The sequence below is a fragment of the Typopeltis vanoorti genome, chromosome 20 (genome assembly GCF_054136105.1).
Source record: "Typopeltis vanoorti isolate ZY-2024b chromosome 20, IOZ_Tvanoo_1.0, whole genome shotgun sequence".
NCBI classification, from domain to species: domain Eukaryota; kingdom Metazoa; phylum Arthropoda; class Arachnida; order Uropygi; family Thelyphonidae; genus Typopeltis; species Typopeltis vanoorti.
The window spans coordinates 67,600,357-67,627,578 of record NC_143568.1 but is presented as its reverse complement, the minus strand read 5'-3'; the positions used below and the strand labels follow the sequence as shown (position 1 = coordinate 67,627,578).

The 27,222-nt window shown below is 34.1% G+C and overlaps 1 protein-coding gene across 3 annotated transcripts in view; it reads left to right on the top strand.

Annotated features, from left to right (window-relative positions):
* The window catches only part of g (adaptor-related protein complex 3, delta 1 subunit-like garnet), a 563,264-nt gene that overhangs the window by 403,444 nt on the left and 132,598 nt on the right, over positions 1-27,222 (top strand). For all 3 annotated transcript variants that reach the window (XM_090410782.1, XM_090410781.1, XM_090410783.1), the window contains 2 exons: positions 9,008-9,166; positions 17,274-17,441. In XM_090410782.1, coding sequence (XP_090266908.1) covers positions 9,008-9,166; positions 17,274-17,441 — 327 coding nt within the window. The remainder of the gene's footprint in view (positions 1-9,007; positions 9,167-17,273; positions 17,442-27,222) is intronic.

Sequence of the window (27,222 nt, the reverse complement as noted above, 5' to 3'; positions counted from 1 at the left end):
TAATAATCAGTTAACTGGTAACATGTTGATTAATATTCACTTCTGCTGAAATCATTCAAGTGTTTTGGAAAAAAGCAAAATTTTAATTATATTTCATGGGATTCATTGAGGAATATAACCGAAAAACCATAGATTTCTACAGTCAGTGACATCGGTTTATTCCTGAAAGATAGATGCTGTCCCTGAAAACTTTGAACAGTATACAAAAACAGTATTTATGATATTAGAGGAGAAACTATGGTATGACTATTCTTTTCCTGTACTTCTGAAGATAGTAATGATATATAAAATCTTTCTTGGAATAGTGCATAATGAATTATGTTAGCAAACTTGAACATAATTTTATACATTTTTTCAGTTTATATTAAGGAAATCAATTTAAAGTACAAAAACACCCAGCAGTTAGTTTTAAATTTTAATTAAACATAACTCATGTCTTGGGATAAATTTAGTTTATGTTCTCTTGAATGTACCGAACTAAGGTTTGTTCAGGTGATCAGTGAAAGAAATCTTTTTTCTCAATTTTTGTATACTTGCACATTCAACAAAACCACAACATCGAGTGGTATTGTTCCCTGCCTGCAAAGTTATATATATCATCAGCATCCTTGATGACATGTCATCTACTCTCTTATCATCTTTATAATGGATAGTTGTGAATTTCCTTTAGAATAGTTTTTTGAAAATGCACTATAGTAAACTATCTATTATAACAGCCATTAGACCCCACAAGATCAGTCAGCTGTAACTGTTTAAGTTCCACATTTTTGTTTAGAAGGCTATATTGACTCCAGGAGGTTAAACTTGTGTAAGAATGTTGGGTACATCTAGATGAACATGCAAATATTTAAATAGTTGGATTTAAATCCAACAACAAACATTTGATTCAAATTGGCATCCTGGAGCAAAAAAAAAAAGCACTTGTCAGAAATATGTCATTTTTTCCCCTTTTTCAATATTCATCATCATCAAATTCCTGCTCCATGAAAAATGTACATCATTACTAACTTCCTATCTACAATTTTCTTCCAAATCAGTCTGTTACTTGTCAGTAACAGTACAAAGGTACAAAGTGCCTTATTTCTATCGTCTAAGGCACTTTGTACCGTATCGATCCACCTATATCTTGGTCTTTCTCTGGGTCGTTTTGCTGCCAACTTGGCAGAGAACACTTATTTTGCTAATCTTTCGTCGTCCATTCTGTTTAAGTGACCATACCACCTGAGATTAGCTCTGCTAACGCATTCCTGGATGCTGACGATGTCAAGTTCTTCCCTAATATTCTCGTTTTTAATATCATATTGCGATTGATGCCATCTGTTCACGCTGCTAATCTATCTCAAGACTCTCATATCTGCGGTCTCTAGTCTTAGGAGAAGTGTTTTACTTCAGACCCAGCTCTCAGATCCATAAGTTAAAACGTTAAAATTGAAAAACATCTTGTATACAGCTAATTTAGTGTTCCGACTAATTTCTCTCTTATTCCATATGAATTTATTCAGTTGGCTTCCTACCATACCAACTTTGTTGATTCTGTTGTCTATTTCCATATTTAATTTACCATCTTGTCGTACCATCATTTTTTATTTTGAAAACCAACCCCAACTCAACATCACCAGAGTAAAAGATCGGCACTATTAACATAAGAAGCCTGAATGGCAAAGAAACGGAGCTAGCTGAGGAATTAGATAAGTACCAGATCGACATAATAGGGGTGACTGAAACAAAAAAGACCAAAACTGGTGAGATCTTTCTGAGCAATAAATACAAAATGTTATATTCAGGTAATGACAATCAAGGAAAAGAAGGAGTAGCCATAGTATTCATCACAAAATACGAGGCTAATCTTCTTGAATGGCAGCCAATCTCAAGTAGAGTAATGTGGATAAATATGAGAATGGGGAACTGGACAAAGAGACTTATTTGTGCCTATTGTCCCACAGAAGACTCTACTAAGGTAGAAGTGGAGGAATTTTTTGAGGCTTTAGAAAAAGCAACTGACACAGTGAAAAAGGAAAAGTTAGTCCTTGTTGGGGATCTAAATTGTAGAGCAGGAAATGATTGTGAGATATACAAAACTTTTTTGGGAAAATTTGGAGAAAAGAGCAAATCTAATAATAATGGCAAATAACTGATGAATTTCTGCTCAGGTCATGGACTGGTTATTACTAACACCATGTTCCAACATAAAAGTGTGCACAAATTCACATGGAGAGAAGATGCAAGGAATAAGAAAAGTCTCATTGACTATGTTATTGTTGATAGTGATGTTTTCTCCCTGGTGCAGGACACCAGAGTGTACAGAGGATTTGAAATTGGAAGTGATCACTATTTAGTCTTGAGCAGGATAAAATTGAATTTCATACTGAAAAGAATAACATGTAAGAAAGTTTTAAAGCGAATAAAAGTTGAGCAGCTCTCAGATGTGAACTGTAGACTAAAATACACAAAGATTATCGAAGAAAAAATAACAATTTTTGAACAGGAATCAAACCTTGGAGAATCAGAGGCAAACTCTGAAGAAAACATTGATTGATTCTGCCAGAGAGGCATGTGGTGAGGTTGTCTGCAAGGATAAAAAAATCAGAACTCTCTGGTGGACACAGGAAGTTAAAGAGGCGGTGAAGGAAAAGAAGAAAGCATATCAAAGGTTCCTGGCAAATAAGTCAGCTTGTGCTCTTAGAGAATTCAGCGACAAATGTAAGAAAGCTGAACACTGAATAAAACTAGCTAAACAAAAGTCATGGGAGGACTTTGGCAAGAAATAGAAAATAATATCAAGACGGTGGCAAAATATTCTGGAGGCTATTGAAGAAGCTTAGGAATGGAGGAAAGAGTGCTGTAAAAGGAGTTAGAGATGATAAAGGTGATATGAAACAAGTAGTGATGACAGCACTGTGGTAAAAAAAAAAAACACTGACCAGGCATACAGTCAGGAATACGTATCCATACTTGAAGTAGAAAAAGCCATCAAAGGCTTGAAATGTGGAAAGACAGCAGGAGTAGATGATATTTGACCAGAAATGCTGAGGTGTAAGAGTCTTACAGTGGCTGCACTGCATAGTTTAGAAATCCTGGACAGAGGGACGAATTCCCGATGATTGGAGTAGAGCTCTCATAGTACTCATATATAAAAAGGGAAATAAAACTGAATGTGAGAATTACAGAGGTATTTCCCTACTGAGTGTTCCTGGCAAGATCTATGTAAGTATACTTGAGAAACGTTTGAGAAGAATTGTGGAAGAAAAGCTTGGTGAAGAACAAGCTGGATTCAGGCCAAATAGAGGCTGTCAGGATCAGATCTTCACTTTACGACAAATAGTCGAGAAAGCATGGGAATATAACAAAGATCTGTATTTAAGTTTTGTCGATTTGGAAAAAGCATATGACAAGGTGCCAAGAGAGAAGCTATTCAATACGCTACAGTTATATGGTGTCAATGGGACATTATATCAAGCAATACTTAGTCTTTATTTGAGTTGTAAGTCAGCAGTTAAAATTGAAGGAAGTACAGGAAGATGGTTTAATGTTAAATCTGGTGTGAGACAGGATGTACATTATCCCCACTGTAATTCATTATCTATATGGATCACATTATGAAGGAAAGTGGTATTAAACATGATATCAGAATTGGAGATGCTAATGTCAGCTCTTTGCTTTATGAGGATGATGTTATACTTCTAAATAAATCCGCTACAAGTCTGCAAGATTCTCTGACTAAATTGAATAGCTGTTGTAATAGATACAGTATGAAGGTCAGCAATAAAAAGACAAAGACAATGAAAACAGGCATATTCATTGAAAATATCAACTGTGTTGTGAATGGAGCACCTATGGACCAAGTGAAACATTTCAGCTACTTAGGCAAGATTTTTACTGAAGATGGTAAATTAAATATAGAAATAGACAACAAAATCAGTGAAGCTGGTATGGTAGGAAGTCAATTGAATAAATTCATTTGGAATAAGAGAGAAATTAGTCGGAACACTAAATTAGCTGTATACAAGACAGTGTTCAAACCAGTTTTAACTTATGGATCTGAGAGCTGGGTCAGAAGTAAAACACTTGACCAATGACTAGAGACAGCAGATATGAGAGTCCTGAGAAAGATTAGAGGCATGAACAGATGCATCGACGGCAATATCATATTAAAAACGAGGATGTTAGGAAAGAACTTGACATTGTCAACATCCAGGAATGCATTAGCAGAGCTAATCTCAGGTGGTATGGTCACTTAAACAGAATGGGCGAAGAAAGATTAGCAAAACAAGTGTTCTCTGCCAGGTTGGCAGCATAACAACCCAGAGGAAGACCAAGATATAGGTGGATTGATACGGTACAAAGTGCCTTAGATGATAGAAATATAAGATCTGATAATGTTGAAGCCTTGACAAGTAACAGACTGATTTGGAGGAAAATTGTAAATAGGAAGTTAGTAATGATGTAATTTTTTTCATGTAGTACTATCATATCCTGTACACCCCTTGAGGGTACATGGCAGGAATTTGATGATGATGATGATTTACCATCTTCACTAAAAATCGTGCCTAAGTAGATGAAATGTTTTACTTGTTCCACAGGTTCTCCATTCACAACACAGATGACATTTTCAATGATTCTGCCTATTTTCATTGTCTTTGTCTTTTTATTGCTGACCTTCATACCATAGCTATTACAACAGTTATTCAATTTAGTCAGAGAATCTTGCAGATTTGTAGAGGATTTATTTAGAAGTATAACATCATCCGCATAAAGCAAAGAGCTGACATTAGCATCTCCAATTTTGATATCATGTTTAATACCACTTTCCTTCATAATGTGATCCATATAGATAATGAATAACAGAGGGGTAATGTACATCCTTGTCTTACACCAGATTTAACATTAAACCATCTTCCAGTACTTCCTTCAATTCTAACTGCTGACTTACAACTGAAATAAAGACTAAGTATTGCTTGATATAATGCCCCATTGATACCATATAACTGTAGCATATTGAATAGCTTCTCTCTTGGCACCTGTCATATGCCTTTTCCAAATCGACAAAACTTAAATACAGGCCTTTGTTATATTCCCATGCTTTCTCGACTATTTGTCGTAAAGTTAAGATCTGATCCTGACACCCTCTATTTTGTCTGAATCCATCTTTTTCTTCACCAAGCTTTTCTTCCACAATTCTTCTCAACTGTTTCTCAAGTATACTTGCATATATCTTACCAGGAACACTCAATAGGGATATACCTCTGTAATTTTCACATTCAGTTTTATTTCCCTTTTTATATGTAGGTACTATGAGAGCTCTACTCCAATCATTGGTAATTCGTCCCTCTGTGCAGGCATTCTGAACTATGCAGTGCAGCCACTGTAAGACTCTTATACCACCATACTTCAGCATTTCTGGTCGAATATCATCACTTCCTGCTGCCTTTCCACATTTCAAGCCTTTGATATCTTTTTCTACTTCAAGTATGGATATGTATTCCTGACTGCATGCCTGGTCAGTATTTTTTATCACTGTGCTGTCATCACTGCTTGTTTCATTTAGCAAATTTTCAAACGAATTACTTCGAATAACGAATAATTTTCAAACAAGGATACCTTTTTCTCCCGTTTTCAGTTCACCTTTATCATCTCTAACTCCTTTTACAGCACTCTTTCCTCAATTCCTAAGCTTCTTCAACATCCTCCAGAATATTTTGCCACCTTCTTGATATTTATTTTCTATGTTCTTGCCAAAGGCTTCCCATGACTTTTGTTTAGCTAGTTTTACACACTGTTTAGCTTTCTTACATTTGTCTCTGTATTCTCTAAAAGCACAAGCTGACTTATTTGCCAGGAACCTTTGATATGCTTTCTTCTTTTCCTTCACTGCCTCTTTAATTTTCTTTGTCCACCATGGAGTTTTAATTTTTCTATCCTTGCAGATAACTTCACCACATGCCTATCTAGCTGAATCAATCAGGGTTTTCTTCAAGGCTTGCAGTGAATCTCCAAGGTTTGGTTCCTGTTCTTAAACTCTTTCATTTTTCCTTCAATAATCTTTGTGTATTTTAGTCTACAGTTCACATCTGAGAGCTGCTCAACTTTTATTCGCTTTAAAACTTTATTACATGTCATTCTTTTCAATACGAAATTCAATTTTATCCTGCTCAAGACTAAATAGTGATCACTTCCAATTTCAAATCTCTGTACGCTCTGGTGTTCTGCACCAGAGAGAAAACATCACTATCAACAATAACATAGTCAATGAGACTTTTCTTATTCCTTGCCTCTTCTCTCCATGTGAATTTGTGCAAATTTTTATGTTGGAACATGGCGTTAGTAATAACCAGTCCATGTCCTGAGCAGAAATCCAACAGGTATTTGCCGTTATTATTAGCTTTGCTCTTTTCTCCAAATTTTCCCAAAATATTTTTGTATGTCTGACAATCATTTCCTACTCTGCTATTTAGATCCCCAATAAGGACAAACTTTTCCTTTTTCGTTGTGTCAGTAGCTTTCTCTAGAGCCTCAAAAAAATTCCTTCACTTCTACCTTAGTAGAACCTTCTGTGGGACCATAGGCACAAATAAGTCTCATTGTCCAGTTCCCCATTCTGATATTTGCTCAAATCACTCTGCTTGACACTGCCTGCCATTCAAGAAGATGAGTCTCGTATTTATTGTTGATTACTATGGCTACTCCTTCTTTTCCTTGATTGTCATTGCCTGAATATAACATTTTGTATATATTACTCAGAAAGATGTCACCAGTTTTTATCTTTTTTGTTTCAGTCACCCCTATTATGTCGATCTGGTACTTATCTAATTCCTCCGCTAGCTCCATTTCTTTGCCATTCAGGGTTCTTATGTTGATAGTTCCAATCTTTAACGCCGGTGATGTTGTGTTGGGGTGTGTTTTCAGATTTGTTCCAGTAACTGACTTTTCGCTGTTCGCCCTGGTTCCCTGGCGAAAACAACGGGGGCCTTGTTTAACCGGGCGACGACCCAGCCGGCATGAAATTTTGTCATGTTGTACAATCATTTTGTATTTTGGTTTAACCAATAGGAATACAATTTGTTTAGCTAAATCATTCGTTCAGTATTTAGATAGATACCCAACAGGGTGCACCACGAGAAGGTGAGGATTGGACATAAGATCAGAAGCCCTGGTCGGTTCTCCGCATTCCTTTAAATGTTATCTGGAGATCTCCTCTCAGTTATACAGCTTTGACCCTTAAACACCCCTTTTCAATATTTTGTTTCCATTTTTTATTGCCAAGGTCATTTTTTCCCACAATTCAAAATTTCAGTCGACATCTTTGCAAGTGCTCTGCAGACTGACTAAACACTATAGTGTTTTGTGCTTTGAGGCTGTAGGTTTAAATCCAACAAAATACTGACGTGTAATAAATTCATATTTTCTATTCTGATATTGTATTGTGAGTCTTCTTCTTCTTCTTCTTCACGTTATTCCCGCTTCCTATGCAGGGTCCGCGTGTTACTTAGATGCGACTACCTGTTAGTACTACTCCCAACCGACCCGTCGCCTGGTCTGCCGCTGTGGGATATATATTTTTGACTGTAGAGGTGTATGTTCACGGGGCCTGTTTGCGGGATGAAAAACGCCAGATAAACTGGCGGAAAAAACCCTACTGATATTGTATTGTGAGTAAATACCATTAAAAACCAATGTGGATAATAACCAACACCTAAATTACACTTGATGAGAAATTATATGCCACAACCAACACCTACATTATGTTGTGTTTATATACCTTATTACTGCTGCTGTTGGAGTTTATCAGAGGAATTGAATAGGGTGTGATGGGAAGATAGCCTGCTATCTTCCCATCATGGGTTGGAAAAAACTGGTTAACCCAGTTAATGCACTAGGTTAGTGCATTAAACGGGTTAACTCACCTGGTTATATGGACTGATTTTTTGTTTTCTGGTTTAAATAAAATTGCTCACTGCATATGCATCAGAGTTTTCCAACACTCAAACATAATCGCTGACAGGTATATTTATCCATCCCATGCAAAAAAAATTAAAAATTTTTGATGGGGCATCACTATAACTTAATGAAAGGAAGAAATATTCAGATGTAGATAATAGCATGTCTGTCCGTTCTCCAGTTTAGGTAAGAGACCCAAGTTTTGATCCATTATCCCAGTTTAATTACATTACTATAATTTCTCTCACTTTTGTAATAATTTCCAAAACAGATCAAAATTACAGGCTTATTAAATTCTCAGAACTTTCATTAACTACAACATTCAGCATTCTCTGTTGGCCTGGTTAGCTGAGTGGTTTACCTTACCTGCTATCCAGCCAGTGGGCTAATGGTTCAAATCCCACAGCCCGTTTTGGTTCATATAAATTTCATTTGAACTACAGTTCAAAGTATACTGTAGGCTTGTTTTAAATTATATATCAATAATAATAATACTTGGGTAGAATTTTTAGTATTATTCATGAATTAATGATTCAAATTATCAATTTGAATTATAGAATTGTCTTCATAAAGTTTGCTGATGACCACTTATTCTACTGCCCTGTGATTCCTGCGAAATCAGAAGAGCAGAGTAAAAATCTCATAACTGATATTGATCCATACAGAAAACTGTATGAAATAAGAGAGAAATTAGCCAAAACACTAAATTAGTAGTATATGTGAAAAAATTAGATATTATGACATTGTTGCCATTCAAGAATGTGTAAGCATTCTTGAATGGTAACAATTGTGATAATGGATAGATGCATCTGAAGAAACGTATCAACATATTCTTTCTTTCCTCTTACACTCTTGCTCACACATGATACATGGTGTTCTGATTATTTGGTGTGTATTAGTTTTGATAAAAAGAAAGTATTAACATGAAAGTTTTTACTTTCATGTTAATGCTTAAGTTTTTGAATTTAATTAAAATTTTGTTAACAGGCTTTAAATTATATTCTCCTTTCTTATGAAAAAAAAAAATTGAATTCAGTTTAATATATAAAAGCCTTAACTATTTTTACTTCAGAAAGAAAAGAGCAAGAAAAATAAAGATAATGTTGTGGAAAACGAAGAAAAGAAAGAAGTTGACTATGATAAAGATGATATACAACAGAATGGCATGGATTCTGAAAGCAAAATTATAGACCAAGAAATGGGTGAAGAACCTTTACCAGAAAAGCAGAAGGTACATCTCTCTTTTTTAATTTTAACATTACAAACATACACAGAATTTAATTTTATTCAAAGGTGTGCTTTGCATTGTTGCACAATTGTAACACTGATTGAAAGAATTTGATGAAATTTAGTATTTCAGTATGGTTCATCATTAATTGGTTTTCACGGTGTTTCCATTCATTTATAATGACAGGAAGGATGTACTGCTTATTACAAAAAATCTACAAAAAAACATGCATAAGTCTCTGCTTTCGTTAAAAAAAAAAAGTTAGAAAAAGCATAAATGCAAGGTAATCATTTGTTTAATCTTTGCTAAAATTTATAAGAATAATCAAAATTTACATTTATGATGTTTTTTTTAAAAAAAATTGTGCAATAGCAATATGAAAAGTTAGTTTTGTAACTACATACCATCAGAATTTGCCTTATATGTGACAGATGATATACTTTCAAAAAAAAAAAAAAATTAAAAGTTTGTTGATTAAATTGTACATTCTAGAAACCTGATGTGTAATAATTTTAATGGTACTTATTTAGCTTACTGAATTTATTAAATGTACAGTAATCCCATCGGTTTTGGTTTAAAAAAAAATAAAAAATCTTGCTTTGCTAACAACAATGTAGTAACCACTCTTAGCTTCTGCTTACCATTTAGTTGAACAATTGCAATTGCAGGCAAAGATATTTATGGGAATTTTTCAGCTTGACATGGAGTGAAAATAGGAACAGAGACCAGATGATTTGGTTAATTCAATAATGGAAATACATAAGGTATCTGCAAAAATGAAATTTTAAGTAAAGTGAATCCTACGACTAATTGATTTAGTCAGAAATAAATCCTTGTGATTTATCATTACCATTCAGTATAAACACGAAGATGTGTTTTAAATGAATGCATTTGACTGAATTACATAAGATGTGTTAACACCAACTTGTTGACCAACCAGGCCATTTGAATGAATTTACCTGTTATCCAAGTCAGAAGTGCTTTTATTGATCATTAACATAAAAAACTTATGTACACTTGAATATTGTTTTAAGTCGTTGACTTCAAGACTTAATAAAGAATTATTTAAGAGCGAAAGCTGGATAACTGTAAGGAGAGAGAGAGAATCTCCCCACCATCACCACACATCCTCTAAGCAAAATGCAGAGAACTAACTGATCAGAACTTCTAATTAAAGTCCAATAGCCTTGAGACATGCCAGCAAAGAATGGATACTTGTGAATTCACAGAGGAGGTCAAATTTATAATTCCAAGTATTTTTTTTTTAGGAGGAAGACATGGACAGTGGCTATCTACACCTTTTTAAAGGAAGGGGAGGTATAAATCATTATTACCTTTCTGCAGTGAAAATTTTTTGGACTCTACCAAAATATTGATGACTTCATGGCTCTCATACTGAGGTATAAGCCACTGTGTTTTTTGCCTGCAAGAGACTTATTTGATATCTAGTGAGAATACTGCATTTTAGTATTTTACTATCTCTCGGGGGACACTGTAACCCCTAGAGAGCGTGTCCCCTGGGTGGCGGATAGGAGAGCCTACCATGTGTGTGTGTGTGTGTGTGTGTGTGTGTGTGTGTGTGTGTGTGTGTGTGTGTGTGTGTGTGTATCTGGTGGGGTGGTCCGACTATGCTGAATAAGGACTCGTGGACCAACAGGGCCACTTTGAGGAAGATCCACTTACTTCAATCTTTCCTATAAGGCCTTATCAGCCAACTCTTCTTATTTTATGATCCTTATGCTATTAGAGTACTCCAGGGCCATGGGGTCTTTTCATTTCTGGCCTTACAACTATGCCCTCTCTATAAACTTTACTATAATTCTTCTATAATCTACTCTTTCCCCTTCAATATACTCTATTCCTCCTACGGGTTTAAATTTGGAAGAAGGCTAGTTCAGAAGCCTTAAGGTAGCAGCCCTACCACTGAACTATTCCATTGTCAGGTTAGTCCCCTGACATGGAGAACATAATCCTACTTGTAAGCTGACAGAAAAAGATAATTGGATTGAATCTATGGGAAATGACCCTGGAATGGAAAAGGTAAAACAAAAATGGAAATGACAAAATATAATACACATAGCAAACTGGAATGTAAGAGGAATAGCATATAAAGAAATAGAATTAGACCAATTATTAAATGAAAGAAATTTTAAAATAGCAGTAATCACTGAAACAAAAAAGAAATTAAAAGGAATTAAGAACTGAAAATTTTAATGTGATATACAGTGGAGTCGACAGAGACCAAAGAGCACAAGCAGGAGTCATGATTTGGATTCATAACTCCCTTTCAAAATGGTTTAAACATTATAAATTATGGAATGAAAGAATAATAGGAGCTAGAATAAAAATAGATAGAGGCTATTTAACAATAATTGGTTTATATGCCCCAGAAGAAGGAAGAGAACAGGATAATATTGATTTTTATAATCAGCTACAAAACATATATAATAAAATAAATAAAAATGATTATGTAATTTTAGCAGGAGACTTAAATGCAAGCATTGGAAACACGAAAATATTAATAATATAGGAATATATGGAGAACATACTCTAAACTAGAATGGTAAAAAATTGATTGACTTTGTAGGTTATAATAACCTAAAAATAATGAATTCCTTCTATAAACATAAAGACATACATAAATATACCTGGGCAGCAAGAGGATGGAAATCAATATTAGATTACTTCATATTAAATGAAAATACATCAAAATTTTCACTAGATGTTAGAGTTCACAGAGGATATGAAATAAACAGTGACCACTTCCTTGTTAAAATAAAATTAAGATTACCACCTAAATGGCTACAAGTAACAAGAACAGAAAGAAAAATTGAAACATTTGCTAATAAAACTAGACTACTGAATGACACAGATGTACAATGGCTATATGAACAAAGAATTAATCAATATCTAGATAAAATAAAACAAAATGAAGAAATAGAAATAGAATGGCTTAATATAAAAACGATACTAAATGCAGCAGCAAATGAAAGCTTAGGAAAGGCCAAAAAATTCAATAAAAGGAAAAAACTGAAAATCTGGGATGATATAATCAAAAAGAAAAAAGAAGCCTATCACAAATGGTTAAGCAGTAAAAGATTAGAAGATGAAATAGAATATAAAAGAATAAGAGCCATAGCTAAAAGAGAAGTCAGAAAAACACATAGAGAATCATGGAACAAATTTGTTTCTAATTTAGAACATGATTTATATAAAATAAGACCCAATGTATATATAAGATTTTGAAACACTTAAATGCAGATACCAAAGAAAACATAAAATTAAACACGGAATTGAAATTAGAAGAATTTCTAAATTATTACACAGAACTGTGGACAGACAAATACTTTAAAAAAGACAACTGCAAACAATTAACGAAAATGAAAAGGAAATAACTAAAGAAGAATTAGAAATCAGCCTGAAAGAAACAAGAAACGGAAAATCACCTGGAGAAGATAAGCGGTTCAGAACTATATAAATACGCAGGAACAAGATTCAAAGAAAGATTCTTATTATTTTTAAATAAAATTTACTCGACTGGTATCCCCCCAATAGAATGGAAAAAAGCAATTGTGATTTCTATCTTTAAAAAAGGTAATAGAGATGACCCTAAAAACTATAGAGGTATCAGAATACTAAATTCCTGTTACAAAATATATAGCAGAATCTTAAATAGCAAACTAATGAAATATTCCGAAAACTTTATTTTAGAAGTACAGAATGGATTTAGAAAAGGGCGATCATGTATAGACCCGGCCTTTTGCCTAAAATTAATAATAGAGAAAAGAAGAGAATATAATTTAGAAACACACATATTGCATTTATTGACTTTGAAAAAACATTTGACAAAGTTAAAAGAAACATATTATTTAACATATTAAAAGAAAGACAAATGCCAAATAATATATATCCTAAAAGCTATCACAAGTATATATGAAAATAATCAAATACAAATAAGATTAAATCATGAGCTATCATATACGAGAGAGATAAACCAAGGGGTCTGACAGGGATGTCCCCTCTCAGCAACTCTTTTTAATATCTACTTATTTAATATTTTTTATCTAATATTTAATAATATTTCATTATTATTAAATGAAATAATAATAAAATGGAATAAAAATTTACATCAAGGAACTAAATTTTCTCTTGCAGTAAACTTAAACACTCTCCTTTTTGCCAATGACCAAATAATAATTACAAATTCTGAAGATAACTTACAGAAAGCTATTTTAGATCTAAATGAGATATCCAAAGATTATGGTATGATAATATCAACAGAAAAATCAAAAACTATGGCCTTTAAAGGACAAAATCCAGCAAGAACTAAAATAGTAATAGATAACAAGATCTTAGAACAGGTGAATTCATCTAACTTCCTAGGATGTATGATCATATGAAAATGAAAAAGATATAAACATAAAAATTGCAAAATATTTAAAAATAACAGGTGTAATTAAGTCTATATTTAAACCAAACCTAGTTCAAAAACAAACGAGACTAAAAGTATACAATACACTAGTCCTACCAGTCTTAATGTATGGAAGCGAAATCGGGACAATAAAACAAAAAGACAAACAAAGATTAACAACAGCAGAAATGAAGTTTATGAGAAAAACTGCAAAGTATACCCTGTTTGATCACAAAAGAAACGAAGAAATTATGAAAGAATTAAACCAAGAACCAGTAATAGAAAAAATTAAAACATATAAACATAAATGGATGGAACACGGTAAGAGAATGAAAACAGAAAGATTACCAAAGCAAGCCTTAAAGTACAAGCCATTAGGAAAAAGAAAACCAGGACGTCCTCTTAAACGATTCAACGATTACTTGTAAGACCGCAACAGGCCATGCTAGGCCTAAATCCTTGATACACATGATGATGATGAGTATTTTACTCTTATTCATGTGGATAGGATATGTGGATCCACCCATAAAGGAGTTGCCATCCTTATAGGTAACCATATATCCCATTTTCACAAAATCCAACACTAATATAGAAGCTGGCATATGCAAGCTTATTGCAAGCTGCATTGACTTACCTCTTGGTGCATGTATATCCTAAGATGACCTTGATCATCGCTTGTTACAGTTACTATGCCCTGTTACTCAGCACTTCTGTTTGTGGAATAATGGGTGCTGGTACTCATTCTTTGCTAACAGGAAAACAATTGAAAATTAAAATAGATATTATTTCTGGAAAATTTTCCATGTTACTCCGCTGAATTAATATTAATTGTTATGGCTATTTTGCCTATTTTTCTTTAGGAGTACCTCTATTTATGATGTCATTGGCTTTTTACTCAATTTTTTTGGCATTATTGGTATTTTAAAGACATAAATACATGACTATAAGGAAGGAATAATTTTAGGCATACCTTTGTAGGGGATGTTCTTGGTTTTCTTCTTTGGAAGCAGCATGAGGCTTATAGCAATAAACATTTATATACCACTGCTGAAGTATAACAGAAAGGAAGGGGGGGGGGGATGTGGAGATAGAAAGATGTGGGAGAATTGCAGATAAAACAAAGGTATGTGAATTTAAAACCCAGGTTTAGGGCGAACTGTGAATTCTTTGGGAAGAAGGTAAACGATAGAATATTTTTAGGAGAAAGGAAGATAGAATATGAATCAAGATTAGGGTGAGAGTAAACGGGGGTGTGTACCATTTTGACTGAGTGTCGTCTTCGGAGCTCATGGTAAAAAACCAATGAATGCCAATAATGGAAAAATACCAATAATGCCCTAAAAAAATTGAGTAAAAAGCCAATGATATCATAAAAAGGGATACTCCTAAAAAAAAAAAATTAAAATGATAATGAAGAGAAAACAAAAAAATATTTACTGATATAATAACAAATTAGGTATATTTACTCTTCATTTTCAACACAATGTTTTGTGAGAACAAAATTTCCAAATTCTTGGCAAAGGGAAGTTATTATTGCCTGTCCAAAATGAGGTAGGATCAGAAAATCCCAACAAATTGTCATCTAATTCTATCATTTGAACATGCATCATCTTTGGAAAATGGTTAATTCTTGTCTTTTATGGTTTATGGAGAATGGTAATCTTTTCCTTCCAAGACACAATCTAGTTTCCATTAAAATCATTCATTATTAGATAATTTAATCAGATAAAATATTTATTAAAGCGGTCTTAAAACATGAATGCTTGGTATACTGGTTTTCTTTAATATGGAAAAAAATAAAATAAATAATGCATATGACACAGCTTAGAAGTCTGGTTTATACACTGAAAGACCTATGCAACTCTAGTCTTTAGGAAACCTCTCTCTTTCAACAATCTTCCAAGTCTTAGTAGGATCAAAAGGTTCTATTTTTAATTGTCACACTATTTGTATTCAGAGTTGACTCGGTAACATGGCAACTTTCTTCTCTCATAAACAGTGCCCTATATGTTGATTGCTTGAACCTCTTTTGCTCTTTTTTGCAATATGAGGTTCAGAGACATTTATATCAGGCCATTGACTATCTTTCTACTTGCTTGGAAGTGGGGTCATTTTCATCACAAAAGACAGTTTGTTTTCATTTTTGCCACAAATTTAGTCTTACCCTGACCCAGAATTAAGACCAGAACAAATGATAATCCCAGTTGTGACAAAGAAAGTTCTTGGGACTTGTATGAGATAAGAAATAACACATCCACATACATTAATTGCAAGATAAGTGTTTGAGAGCAATGAACATCCTTTGTACCCTGTCCTTCACTTCTTTGAATGCAGACCGATGTTATTTGTTCCATCTGTGTTGAGTACAGATGGAATATCTCCAATCAGATTTGATTACCGATCTGAGGTCTTCTGTGAGAAATGCGAGATTGGGATCCCATTTCCCATTAGGCAATGAAAACAACAGCTCATACATCGCAGACATCACCTGTTTATAATTTTTATGTTGTACCAAACAAACATTTTTGTTTTGTCATTAGCAACTGTCTTCACAATATGCAGTGAAAATAAAATCCTTGCAGCTCAAGATCTCATATTAGAGAATACAGCGCCCATCACAGAATACATTTCTAAGTGGGCATGCCTGTATTCCACAATGCAGTTTCTCTTCAAGCAGCTGAGGGAAACATACAAACCCTCCATCTACCTGCAGCTCTATGAAAGGATGCATATTATGAAGAAAAGGAAGACAAGCAACATTAAACCTCATATCAAAATTGAAGATGTCGGTCTCAGCTCTTTACTGTACGAGGGTGGTCTGAAAAGTTCCCAGCTTCAACCATAGATGGCAATACTATTGGCACGATTTTTTTTTTTCTAAGTTGATACATCTGTCATAAGCATCCATGTGAAATCGCAAGTCATTCTATCAAGCAGTTTGTTTTATACAGCTGTCTGAAGCAAAAGTGTTGTTTGTATCCGTTGAAATTGATAAAAATTGAGTATTGTGTGGTTATAAAATTCTTTGTAAAAGAAAGTTTAAAGCCAAAAGAAATTCATTCGAAGTTCAAAGAAAAGACCCAGTTTGCAGAAGAAAAAATCATCTTTCATCAGGACAATGTACCTGCCCACAAAGGTGTTTTGGCAATGGGAAAATTAAGATATCTGCACTATGAATTGTTGGAACATCCACCCTCTTTCCCAGATTTGGCTCCCTCTGACTTCTGTCTCTTCCCAAAACTAAAAGTCTTCCTCGCTGGTCAGCGTTTTTCTTCGAATCAAGAGGTGATTGCAGCTGTAGAGGGGTATTTTGCAGATCTTCCCGAGAACCACTACAGGGACAGGATAATGGCACTGAAGCATCACTGGAATAAATGTATTAGTCTTAAGGGAGATTATGTTGAAAAATAAAAATAATTTTGAAATTATGAATTCGTTTTTTCATTGTTAGGCCAAGAACATTTCAGACCACCCTTGTACATGTGAAACAGTGTAAATGTATTAATAAGCCCAGACTTTTGCTTCATTTCACAATTCATAAAATGAATATTCCGTGTTCTTTTCCATTTAGCTAATAAGAAAAATAAATAAATGAAAAAAAATAAAAATAATTTAAATTTTATTAAAAGGTAGATATATCATGCTCTTCTTTTCATTTGTTTTTTTCTACAATTAACAAATTTAATGTTTTTTTTTAAGCTTGACCTTGAATTTTGGTTAGCTCCTGAAGCTCCTGATTCACAGCCTGATACTAATGATTTAGTTCCATCTAATCATCAATATCGTTCTGGTCCACAACCTCCATCATCTCTACCACTGGAAAATCATTCTGCATTACACAAAGCCGAAGACAAAGGAACTCCATTGGTAAGCTGTATTGTCTGTTGGTTTTGAGGAATCAGTATATTACAAAAGAATGAATTAAAACACACACACACAAAGGAACAGGTATAAGAGTAAGGAACAACAGAGAAACTAGTAATAATTTGTTTGGGCCCACAGCTTAGCCTTTATCATATATGTCATTGGATAATCATGTAATTCCATGAAGCTGAAGATACAGGAAATCCATTGATAAGCTGTATTAAATTGTCTATTAGTTCTGCAAAGGTTTTGCTTAAAATCAGTTTATATTAGTAATGAACATATTACAAAAAAGCGTGACATTGTGGCATTGATAGAATTTCAATGAAGATTGATTGTTAGTTGTTTTATCACTAATTTGTCGCTACATATTGTAGGAAAGTTCTGAAATTTCCAAAGTCAACACTAGCTGGTATAAAATTCTATGTCATATAGAGTTGTAAACTTTAAAAAATCTGTCTGAAAATGAATGCATATACATTGGTATATCTTGAAGAAAGCACTGATATGGCTTTTCAACAAAGTTAAAACATATTATTAGACAGATATCATGCTAATTACAGAAAGGCAAGTGGCATTTAAAGGAACATAAGGAGGATGAGAAAAATAACCAGCAAAATGAGAAACAACAAACCATGGAATCCCATAAATTAGTGCATAATAAAAATCAGCTCAATGAAGTCAATTGTAAAAAAAAAAGGATGATATTTGGTATGGTTACTCTGTCATGATGCCTGGATTATAACTTCAAGTTTTCCTGGAGCATAAATTAAAAATATAGCTCAAGCAGTTGTAAAACAGAAAAACAAAGCAAAAGGGATTGTAATTGTAGTATGAGAGAGGATATGAAAGGATTGTTGGAAGAAGTAAGAGTGAGAAAGTGGAAACCATAAGTATATTACCTAGATATGATAGATATGAATTAAGGAGGAGGGCTAGGATGGCAAATGATTCGATGCATAGACTGTGTAGATGGAATAGATCCAAGTTTTTGATGTGTGGAGTGAGTTTGAGAGTAGAATGTATTTGTATAAAAGGAATGACCCACATTTGGGAAATTAGTAATTGGTATGAAATGGTATAGTATAAGGATGGGAGGAACAATGATAATCTGTGTGTAAGACTGACAATGTTAAGTAACTGTGTTAATGATGGGAATGAACATTCTCATAGAAATTAGGACATAACGATTGTGTGTTTGTCCAGTTCAGACTATCAAGATTGTGCAAGGATGTCTGCATAAGGTAGGCACTAGATAAGAACAGAGATCTGCAAGTTTCCCCAAACTTGCAGATCTCTATAATGCAGACCACAGAGAAGAGTATACAAAAATGCATGCAGTAACTTATATCTATATTATATTATTATTATAATTACTATATTACTTATATATACTACTTATATCTATACACAAATGCTAGAAGTATAAGAAACAAAGTGATTGCCTTGGTGAATATGTTGGGACCTCAGATTGTTTGCATTAGTGAGACCCTGGCTATCAGAAGCAGCCATACTAAAGGGTATAGTATTTTTAGAAAGGATAGACAGGAGAGGAGGAAAGGGGGGATAGTGTTGAATGATGTCAGGTGACTTAAATGCTAGATATGAGACCTATTACTGCAATACCAGTAATGGTTTTCCATGTGGCAATGAGTTTGAAGCCATGTGGTGTTGAGATACAGCCAACAAGATCAAATACACAGTGGGGGTGTTGTTAAAGACCTAATGAATCAGTTGCTAGTAATGAACAAATGCATTACCAAATAAAAATGGTGGGTGTAAAATGAGTAATCATAATGAGGACTTTAATTATCCAAACATACAATTGAGTAGCAGTAAAATCTCACAAGAATGAAATTGAATTTATTGACCTGTTGTTAGACAACTTCTTCAAGCAGCATGAAACAGAAGGAACTCGAGGTCAGAGAGTTTTAGATTTGATTATAGTGTCAGAAGATGTTCTTCTGGTTGGTGACAGTGATCTTGTGGTAGTTAAGTTTCTAAATGTTCAATTCAGAAAAGATTATACATGCTGGATTACAAAGCAAATAATTATGACCAGCTGAGGAGTATTCTGGATTCTGCACCATGGTATCAGTTATTGGATAGATAAAATAATGATAATGCATGGGAAGCATTTAAAAAATACTTAAATGATTTATTCATATGGAGTTTCCTCCCTTTTCTTTCCCTTCCCTATTAGGGCAAGTTGAGTCCCCTCATGGGGGGGCACCCTGCTGTCCACGCCCAAGACCGACTAACTTGGCTATGGCTGAGGAAGATCCTGAAGCTCCTCACATCGGCGACGGGAATCGAACCCAGGACACCCCTTCCCCAGGCATATGCTTGCGAAGCGCAAAGCCACTAGGCTAACCGCACATACACTTAAATGATGTAATATTGGAATGCCTCAGTAAATTTCAAAGAATAAATAGGGTAAGAGTAAAATGGATGTGTAATCTTATTAAGCAAGAGATTGTAAGAAAAAAATTGTCGTGGATTTTGGTGTAAGATTTCTAATGTCGTATTATATTGGTGCGGTTATGCTAGAAGAAGCTGATCAGGCTAGGAAGCTTGGATTTTTAGTAAATAAGGAAGTTGAAATTCAAGGATCATAAAGCAAAGATTGCAAATACAACTCAGAGGATAATTGCAATTCTGAAATGAACTTTGACATGTAAAGATAAGGAAGTAATTTTCCTTCTTTATAAGGCCCTGATAAAATATCACTTACTATTGTTTGCAGGTCTCGTCCCCTGGTTTCTGTGGTGATTCTGATACAGTGGAGAGAGAGAGTGCAAAGGAGAATGCTAAAGATGATATGGAGATTGTGGGCTACGGAGAGTTTCCCAATACTGTTATCTTTGGTCCACCCACAGTACAAAATGTACTATAGGTTTGCAAATAACATTTCATAGGTAGGAGCAACATAAAAAAAAAAAAAGATGCATTTCGTCACCTGGTATAAGAACATCATCCAGTAAATAATTCTCTATGGTAATTCTGTGGTGCTTATAATAAAGTAGTATAGATTTACAACCTTTCATGGGTGGAATTCAAATAAAAAATTTTTAAAAAAAGTTATGCTGTTGACAGTAATGTTCATTCTCTAATTGAATCAATTTTAGCATTGCTCACCCTGGATAACACTGAATGAACACTAGTGAAATCTGATGGCCAAACATTCTGCAAGATTTCCTGGCCAGTACACATTACAAGGATTAAATGAATGAGTCAAGCCCTAGGTCCCCCCCCCACACACACACACACAAGGACCATAGGACCAGAACACTTGGACAAAGTGTCCAACAATATGGAATTAATTTGCCAGATTTGAATAATTATCAATATTTATCATCATCATTATCATCAAATTCTTGCCATGTACCCTCAAGGGGTGTACAGGATATGATAGTACTACATGAAAAAAATTACATCATTGCTAACTTCCTATCCACAATTTTCCTCCAAATCAGTCTGTTACTTGTCAAGGCTTCAACATTATCAGATCTTATATTTCTATCGTCTAAGGCACTTTGTACCTTATCAATCCACCTATATCTTGGTCTTCCTCTGGGTCGTTTTACTGCCAACCTGGCAGAGAACACTTGTTTTGCTAATCTTTCTTCGCCCATTCTGTTTAAGTGACCATACCACCTGAGATTAGCTCTGCTGATGCATTCCTGGATGTTGACAATGTCAAGTTCTTTCCTAACATCCTCGTTTTTAATATGGTATTGCCATTGATGCCATCTGTTCACGCCTATAATCTTTCTCAGGACTCTCATATCTGCGGTCTCTAGTCTTTGGTCAAGTGTTTTACTTCTAACCCAGCTCTCAGATCCATAAGTTAAAACTGGTTTGAACACTGTCTTGTATACAGCTAATTTAGTGTTCTGACTAATTTCTCTCTTATTCCATATGAATTTATTCAATTGACTTCCTACCATACCAGCTTTGTTGATTCTGTTTTCTATTTCCATATTTAATTTACCATCTTCACTAAAAATCATGCCTAAGTAGCTGAAATGTTTTACTTGTTCCACAGGTTCTCTGTTCACAACACAGTTGACATTTTCAATGATTCTGCCTATTTTCATTAGAAGTATAACATTGTCCGCATAAAGCAAAGAGTGATAAAAAACACTGACCAGGCATGCAGTCAGGAATACATATCCATACTTGAAGTAGAAAAAGCCATCAAAGGCTTGAAATGTGGAAAGGCAGCAGGAGTAGATGATATTCGACCAGAAATGCTGAAGTAAGGTGGTATAAAAGTCTTACGGTGGCTGCACTGCATTGTTCAGAAAGCCTGGACAGAGGGACGAATTTCCGATGATTGGAGTAGAGCTCTCATAGTACCCATATATAAAAAGGGAAATAAAACTGAATGTGAGAATTACAGAGGTATTTCCCTACTGAGTGTTCCTGGCAAGTATACTTGAGAAACGGTTGAGAAGAATTGTGGAAGAAAAGCTTGGTGAATAACAAGCTGGATTCAGGCCAAATAGAGGCTGTCAGTATCAGATCTTCACTTTACGACAAATAGTCGAGAAAGCATGGAAATATAACAAAGATCTGTATTTAAGTTTTGTCGATTTGGAAAAAGCAAATGACAAGGTGCCAAGAGAGAAGCTATTCAATACGCTGCAGTTATATGGTGTTAATGGGGCATTATATCAAGCAATACTTAGTCTTTATTTGAGTTGTAAGTCAGCAATTAAAATTGAAGGAAGTACAGGAAGATGGTTTAATGTTAAATCTGGTGTGAGACAAGGATGTACATTATCCCCTCTGTTATTCATTATCTATGTGGATCACATTATGAAGGAAAGTGGTATTAAACATGATATCAGAATTGGAGATGTTAATGTCAGCTCTTTGCTTTATGCGGACGATGTTATACTTCTAAATAAATCCGCTACAAGTCTGCAAGATTCTCTGACTAAATTGAATAATTGTTGTAATAGATATGGTATGAATGTCAGCAATAAAAAGACAAAGAAAATGAAAATAGGTAGAATTGTTGAAAATGTCAATTGTGTTGTGAACGGAGACCCTGTGGAACAAGGAGAACATTTCAGCTACTTAGGCACGATTTTTACTGAAGATGGTAAATTCTTCTTTCTTCTTCTTCCTATCATGGAATATAGGCCATGTGGCCTGTTCTGGTCTCATGCCATCTCTTTCTTGGTCTTCCAATTCTTCTTTTTCCACTTATTTTGTATCTGTATAATATTTTTGGTAGTCTGCTGTTGTCCATTCGATTTAAATGTTCTAGCCATTTTTGTTTATACTGTCTTATGTAGTAATTAATTGGTTTGATTTTTAGGGATTGTAAGATTTCTTCATTTGTTTTGTGGTCCCACTTGGTATATCCAGCTGTTTTTCTGAGGAACTTCATTTCTGCTGTTTGAATTCGTTTTTCATCTTTCCTTTTCATGGTCTATGTTTCGCTTCCGTTTAGTAGAGTTGGTTTTGACAAGACATTATATAGTCTGATTCTAGTGTGTTTTTGTACCAAGGATGGCTTAAATATACTATTTATTATGCCATTTACTTTGACAAAGTTTGATATTTTAGTGTCTATGTCTTTTTCTTCTTCTTCGTATGATAGATCACACCCCAAGTATCTGAAAGTGTTTACTTGTTCTAGTATTTTATTATCTATCACTGTTTTACTTCTTATTGGGTTTTCTCCTTTGAATGCCATTATTTTTGTTTTTTCTTTGGATATATTGTCATATTATATTGCTTTGAGATATCATTTAATGATTTTAATGATCTTTGTAAGTCATCTTCTGATGTAGCTAATACTATTTGATCATCTGCAAATAGTAGTGTATCTATCTTCATTTGCGGGGTCATTTGTATACCAAATGGGTTATGCTGTTTCCAGATTGTTAATATTTCTTCTTCTAGTAATTTGTTTTCTACAATGCTGCTTAGTTTCTCTTTTAATATTCCTGCATATATTTTATATCCTGTATTCAGCAGGCTAATTCCCCTATAATTATTGCAATTGTCTTTATTTCCTTTTTTATAGATTGGGATGACCAATGCTTTTTTCCAAGAGTTAGGGGTTTTTCCAGACATCCAAATCATATTAAAAAATTTCAAAAGTCTTTCATTAAATTTTTCACCTGCATTTTTGTATAGTTCTATATTTATATTGTCTTCTCCTGGCGTTTTCCTATTTTTCATCTTCTTTATTATATTTTTCAGTTCTAACATTGTGATATTTTCTATTAGGTCATTCTTTGTCTTATAAAATTTTAATTCATTGTTCTCATCTGTCCAGAGATTTTGGAAATAGGTTACCCATTTTTCTAAATCTATTGTTTGTATTTTTATCTTTTCTTTTATTTCTTTATTCATGTATTTTATTACTTTATAGGTTTTGGGTTGTGGCTTAAATAAATCCTTTTCTAGTTCTGTTACGAAATTGTTCCATCTTTCTCTATGTTTTTTCCTTACTTCTCGTTTTGCAATTGCACTATTTCTTTCATACTCTATTTCTGCTTCTATTGTTTTGGAATTTAGCCATTTCTGGTAACTGTCCTTTTTGGTTTTTATTATCTTCTTCTTCTTCTTCTTCTGCAGCTTCTCCCACTTAAGTGGGGTCACTGTTTGTTATGAGACTCCTCCACACTTTTATTATATTTTCTATTTCTTTGTTCCAGTCTCGTAGTCCTCTTTTTCTAATCCATTTGTTCTTTATTCCTAAGGTTTCTGTTGCTGCTTTTGTGAGAATTTGTTTCAAATTTTCCCATTCATCTTCTATGTCACTTGATTCATGTGTGATTTCTGTTTTTAAGTTTGTGCATTTTTGATATTGTAGTCTAACTTGAGGATCCTGTAATGAAGAAATTTTGTAGTTTGGCTGGTAAGAATTTTCAATTCTATGTGTTTTTAGCCACTTTGGTTTAAAATGAATTTTTGCTGATACCATATAATGATCAGAGTTTAATTCAAAGTCTCGATATGCTTTTATGTCTAAAATTAACTCCGCTAATTTAAAATTTGTGATAACGTAGTCATTTACTGATTTGTATCCTCTGGCTGACCAAGTATATTTATGTATTTCCTTGTGTTTAAATGTTGAATTCATTATTCTCATATTATTATAAATGACAAAATCGCGCAATCTGCGACCATTTTGATTACATGTACCTTCGCCAAATTTACCTATGTTTGTTTTGTATTTTTTTGTTTCCTATTCTGGCATTTAAATCTCCTGCTAGCAGTAAATAGTCAGTTTTATTTGTTTTATCTATGGCATTCTGTAATTCTTTATAAAATATATTACTGTCTTCTTCTTTTCCCTCTTCTGGTGTATATATGCACCAATTATTGTTATGTGGCCTCTTAATGTCTTGAGTCTAATTTCTATTAGTCTTTCATTCAAATAGTTGTAATATACAATATTGTTCTTTAGGGATTTATGTACCATAATCATTATACCTGCTTTTGCTCTTTCTTCTTTTTTTTACCCCACTGTAGATTTGTATATAGTTTGTTTCTTTTGTACCTTTTTGTTTTTTCTTTGTTTCTGTTACTATACATATCTTTATGTTAGCTTGGTTTAGTTGTTTATCAAGTTCTTCTTCTTTGTGTGCAATGCTTCTCACATTCCATGTTGCAATCTTCATTATGAGTTCAATCTTCATTATTAATTTACCATCAAGATGGTAAATTAAATATAGAAATAGACAACAGAATCAGCAAAGTATGGTGGGAAGTCACCATACATTGCTGATTGACCAAAGACTAGAGACCACAGATATGAGAGTCCTGAGAAAGATTAGAGGTGTGAACAGATGGCATCAATGGCAATATCATATTAAAAATGAGGATATTAGGAAAGAACTTGACATTGTAAGCATCCAGGAATGCGTTAGCAGAGCTAATCTCAGGTGGTATGGTCACTTAAATAGAATGGGAGAGGAAAGATTAGCAAAACAAGTGCTCTCTGCCAGGTTGGCAGGAAAAAGACCCAGAGGAAGACCAAGATATAGGTGGATTGATACGGTACAAAGTGCCTTAGACGATAGAAATATAAGATCTGATAATGTTGGTGTCTTGACAAGTAACAGACTGATTTGGAGGAAAATTGTAGATAGGAAGTTAGTAATGATGTAATTTTTTCATGTAGTACTGTCATATCCTGTACACCCTTGAGGGTACATGGCAGGAATTTGATGATGATGATGATGTTGTCTTTTTATTGCTGACCTTCATACCATATCTATTACAACAGCTATTCAATTTAGTTAGAGAATCTTGCAGACTTGTAGCAGATTTATTTAGAAGTATAACATCTAAATAAATCTGAAATCTGAAAATCAATATTTATAAATATTGATAATTGGTGCACTGAATACTGCGCCCAGTTTGGATGAATAGTGCCCCTGTGAAACTCGTAGATGCATAACTGAATAACACCATGCACCTAATCTTGTGTACAATTAAATCAATTCCTATTTATTGGCTCCCAATTCTGAGCTATATCTCACCACCAAACCTAAGCAGATGAAAAGCACTTCTTCAAGAATACAAGAAGATCATGTCCAATCAACAGCTCCCTATCCACTCTAACCTTGAAGACCTTAATATCAACAGACTTTATTCTAGAAATCCTTCACTGAAACCACAGAGGTGCTTCTGGTAAGCATCTCCTGCATGAATAATGCCTGGTCAGCAAGGTGGTTTGAAGAATCACTAACAGATTACCACACTATGCCATTTATCACGGACCCCCCCCCCCCGATTGGTTTTGAATTACCACCTAGAATTTGGTCATCTCTCAATAGAATCAGAACAGGATATGGTAGATGTGCCGACGCTTTTCATAAATGGAACAATGCAGTTCCCTCAAACTGCGATTGTGGAGCTGAAAAGCAATCAGTGGCATCTTATACAAGACTTCACTTTAAGAGCCTATAAAGGAAATTTTAGTGACTTCTTGTTTGCAAACAAAGAATTAATTAATTTTATTTGTAATCTGGTTGTTAACTTGTAATTTTTGATTGTTTGTCATAAATTTGATGCTTTGTGTGTGTGCAATATGTCACATGCTAAATAAATAAATAAATTAGCATTGCTTAAAAAAAATCAATATACAGTTGTTGTTTTTTTTACTTTCATATTAAGTGCATTAAGTTTATGGGATAAAAATAAGTTTGGAATGATTATTATTAAGAGAAACCTCCAGGGAATTAGAGACTCATCATTGGAGGCCACACACTACCTACACCACCTCGCATCCTCATTCTTGAATTTATTCACACTTCTTGCACACTCAACATCCAGTGGCAATCCATTCCAATCGCTCACCATTCTTTGAGAGAACAATCTTGCTCTCATCCCCTTCTTGATGGCATTTTCGACTTTCAAGGATATCCTCATGTCCTTTTGCCATTCTTCATAAAATGAAAAATTCCATCAACTGTAATCCTGTACAACCCTTTCATAAGTTTGTAATTCTCAATCATGTCACCCCTCTTCTTTTGTATGCTGCCGTGTGCAGTCTACAAATTCTCAGTCTGTTTTCATAAACCGTGTTTTTCACAATCCTGATATCATTTTAACTTCCTTTGCACTCTCTCTCTCTCTCTCCACTATATCAGGATCACCACAGAAACCAGGCTACCAGACCTATGCACAATAGTCCAAGTGAGGTCTTATCGAGGCCTTGTAAAGAGGTAAAATTACTTCTTTATCATTACATAAAAGTTCATTTCAGCATTGCAATTATCCTCTGAGTTGTATCTGCAGTCTTTGC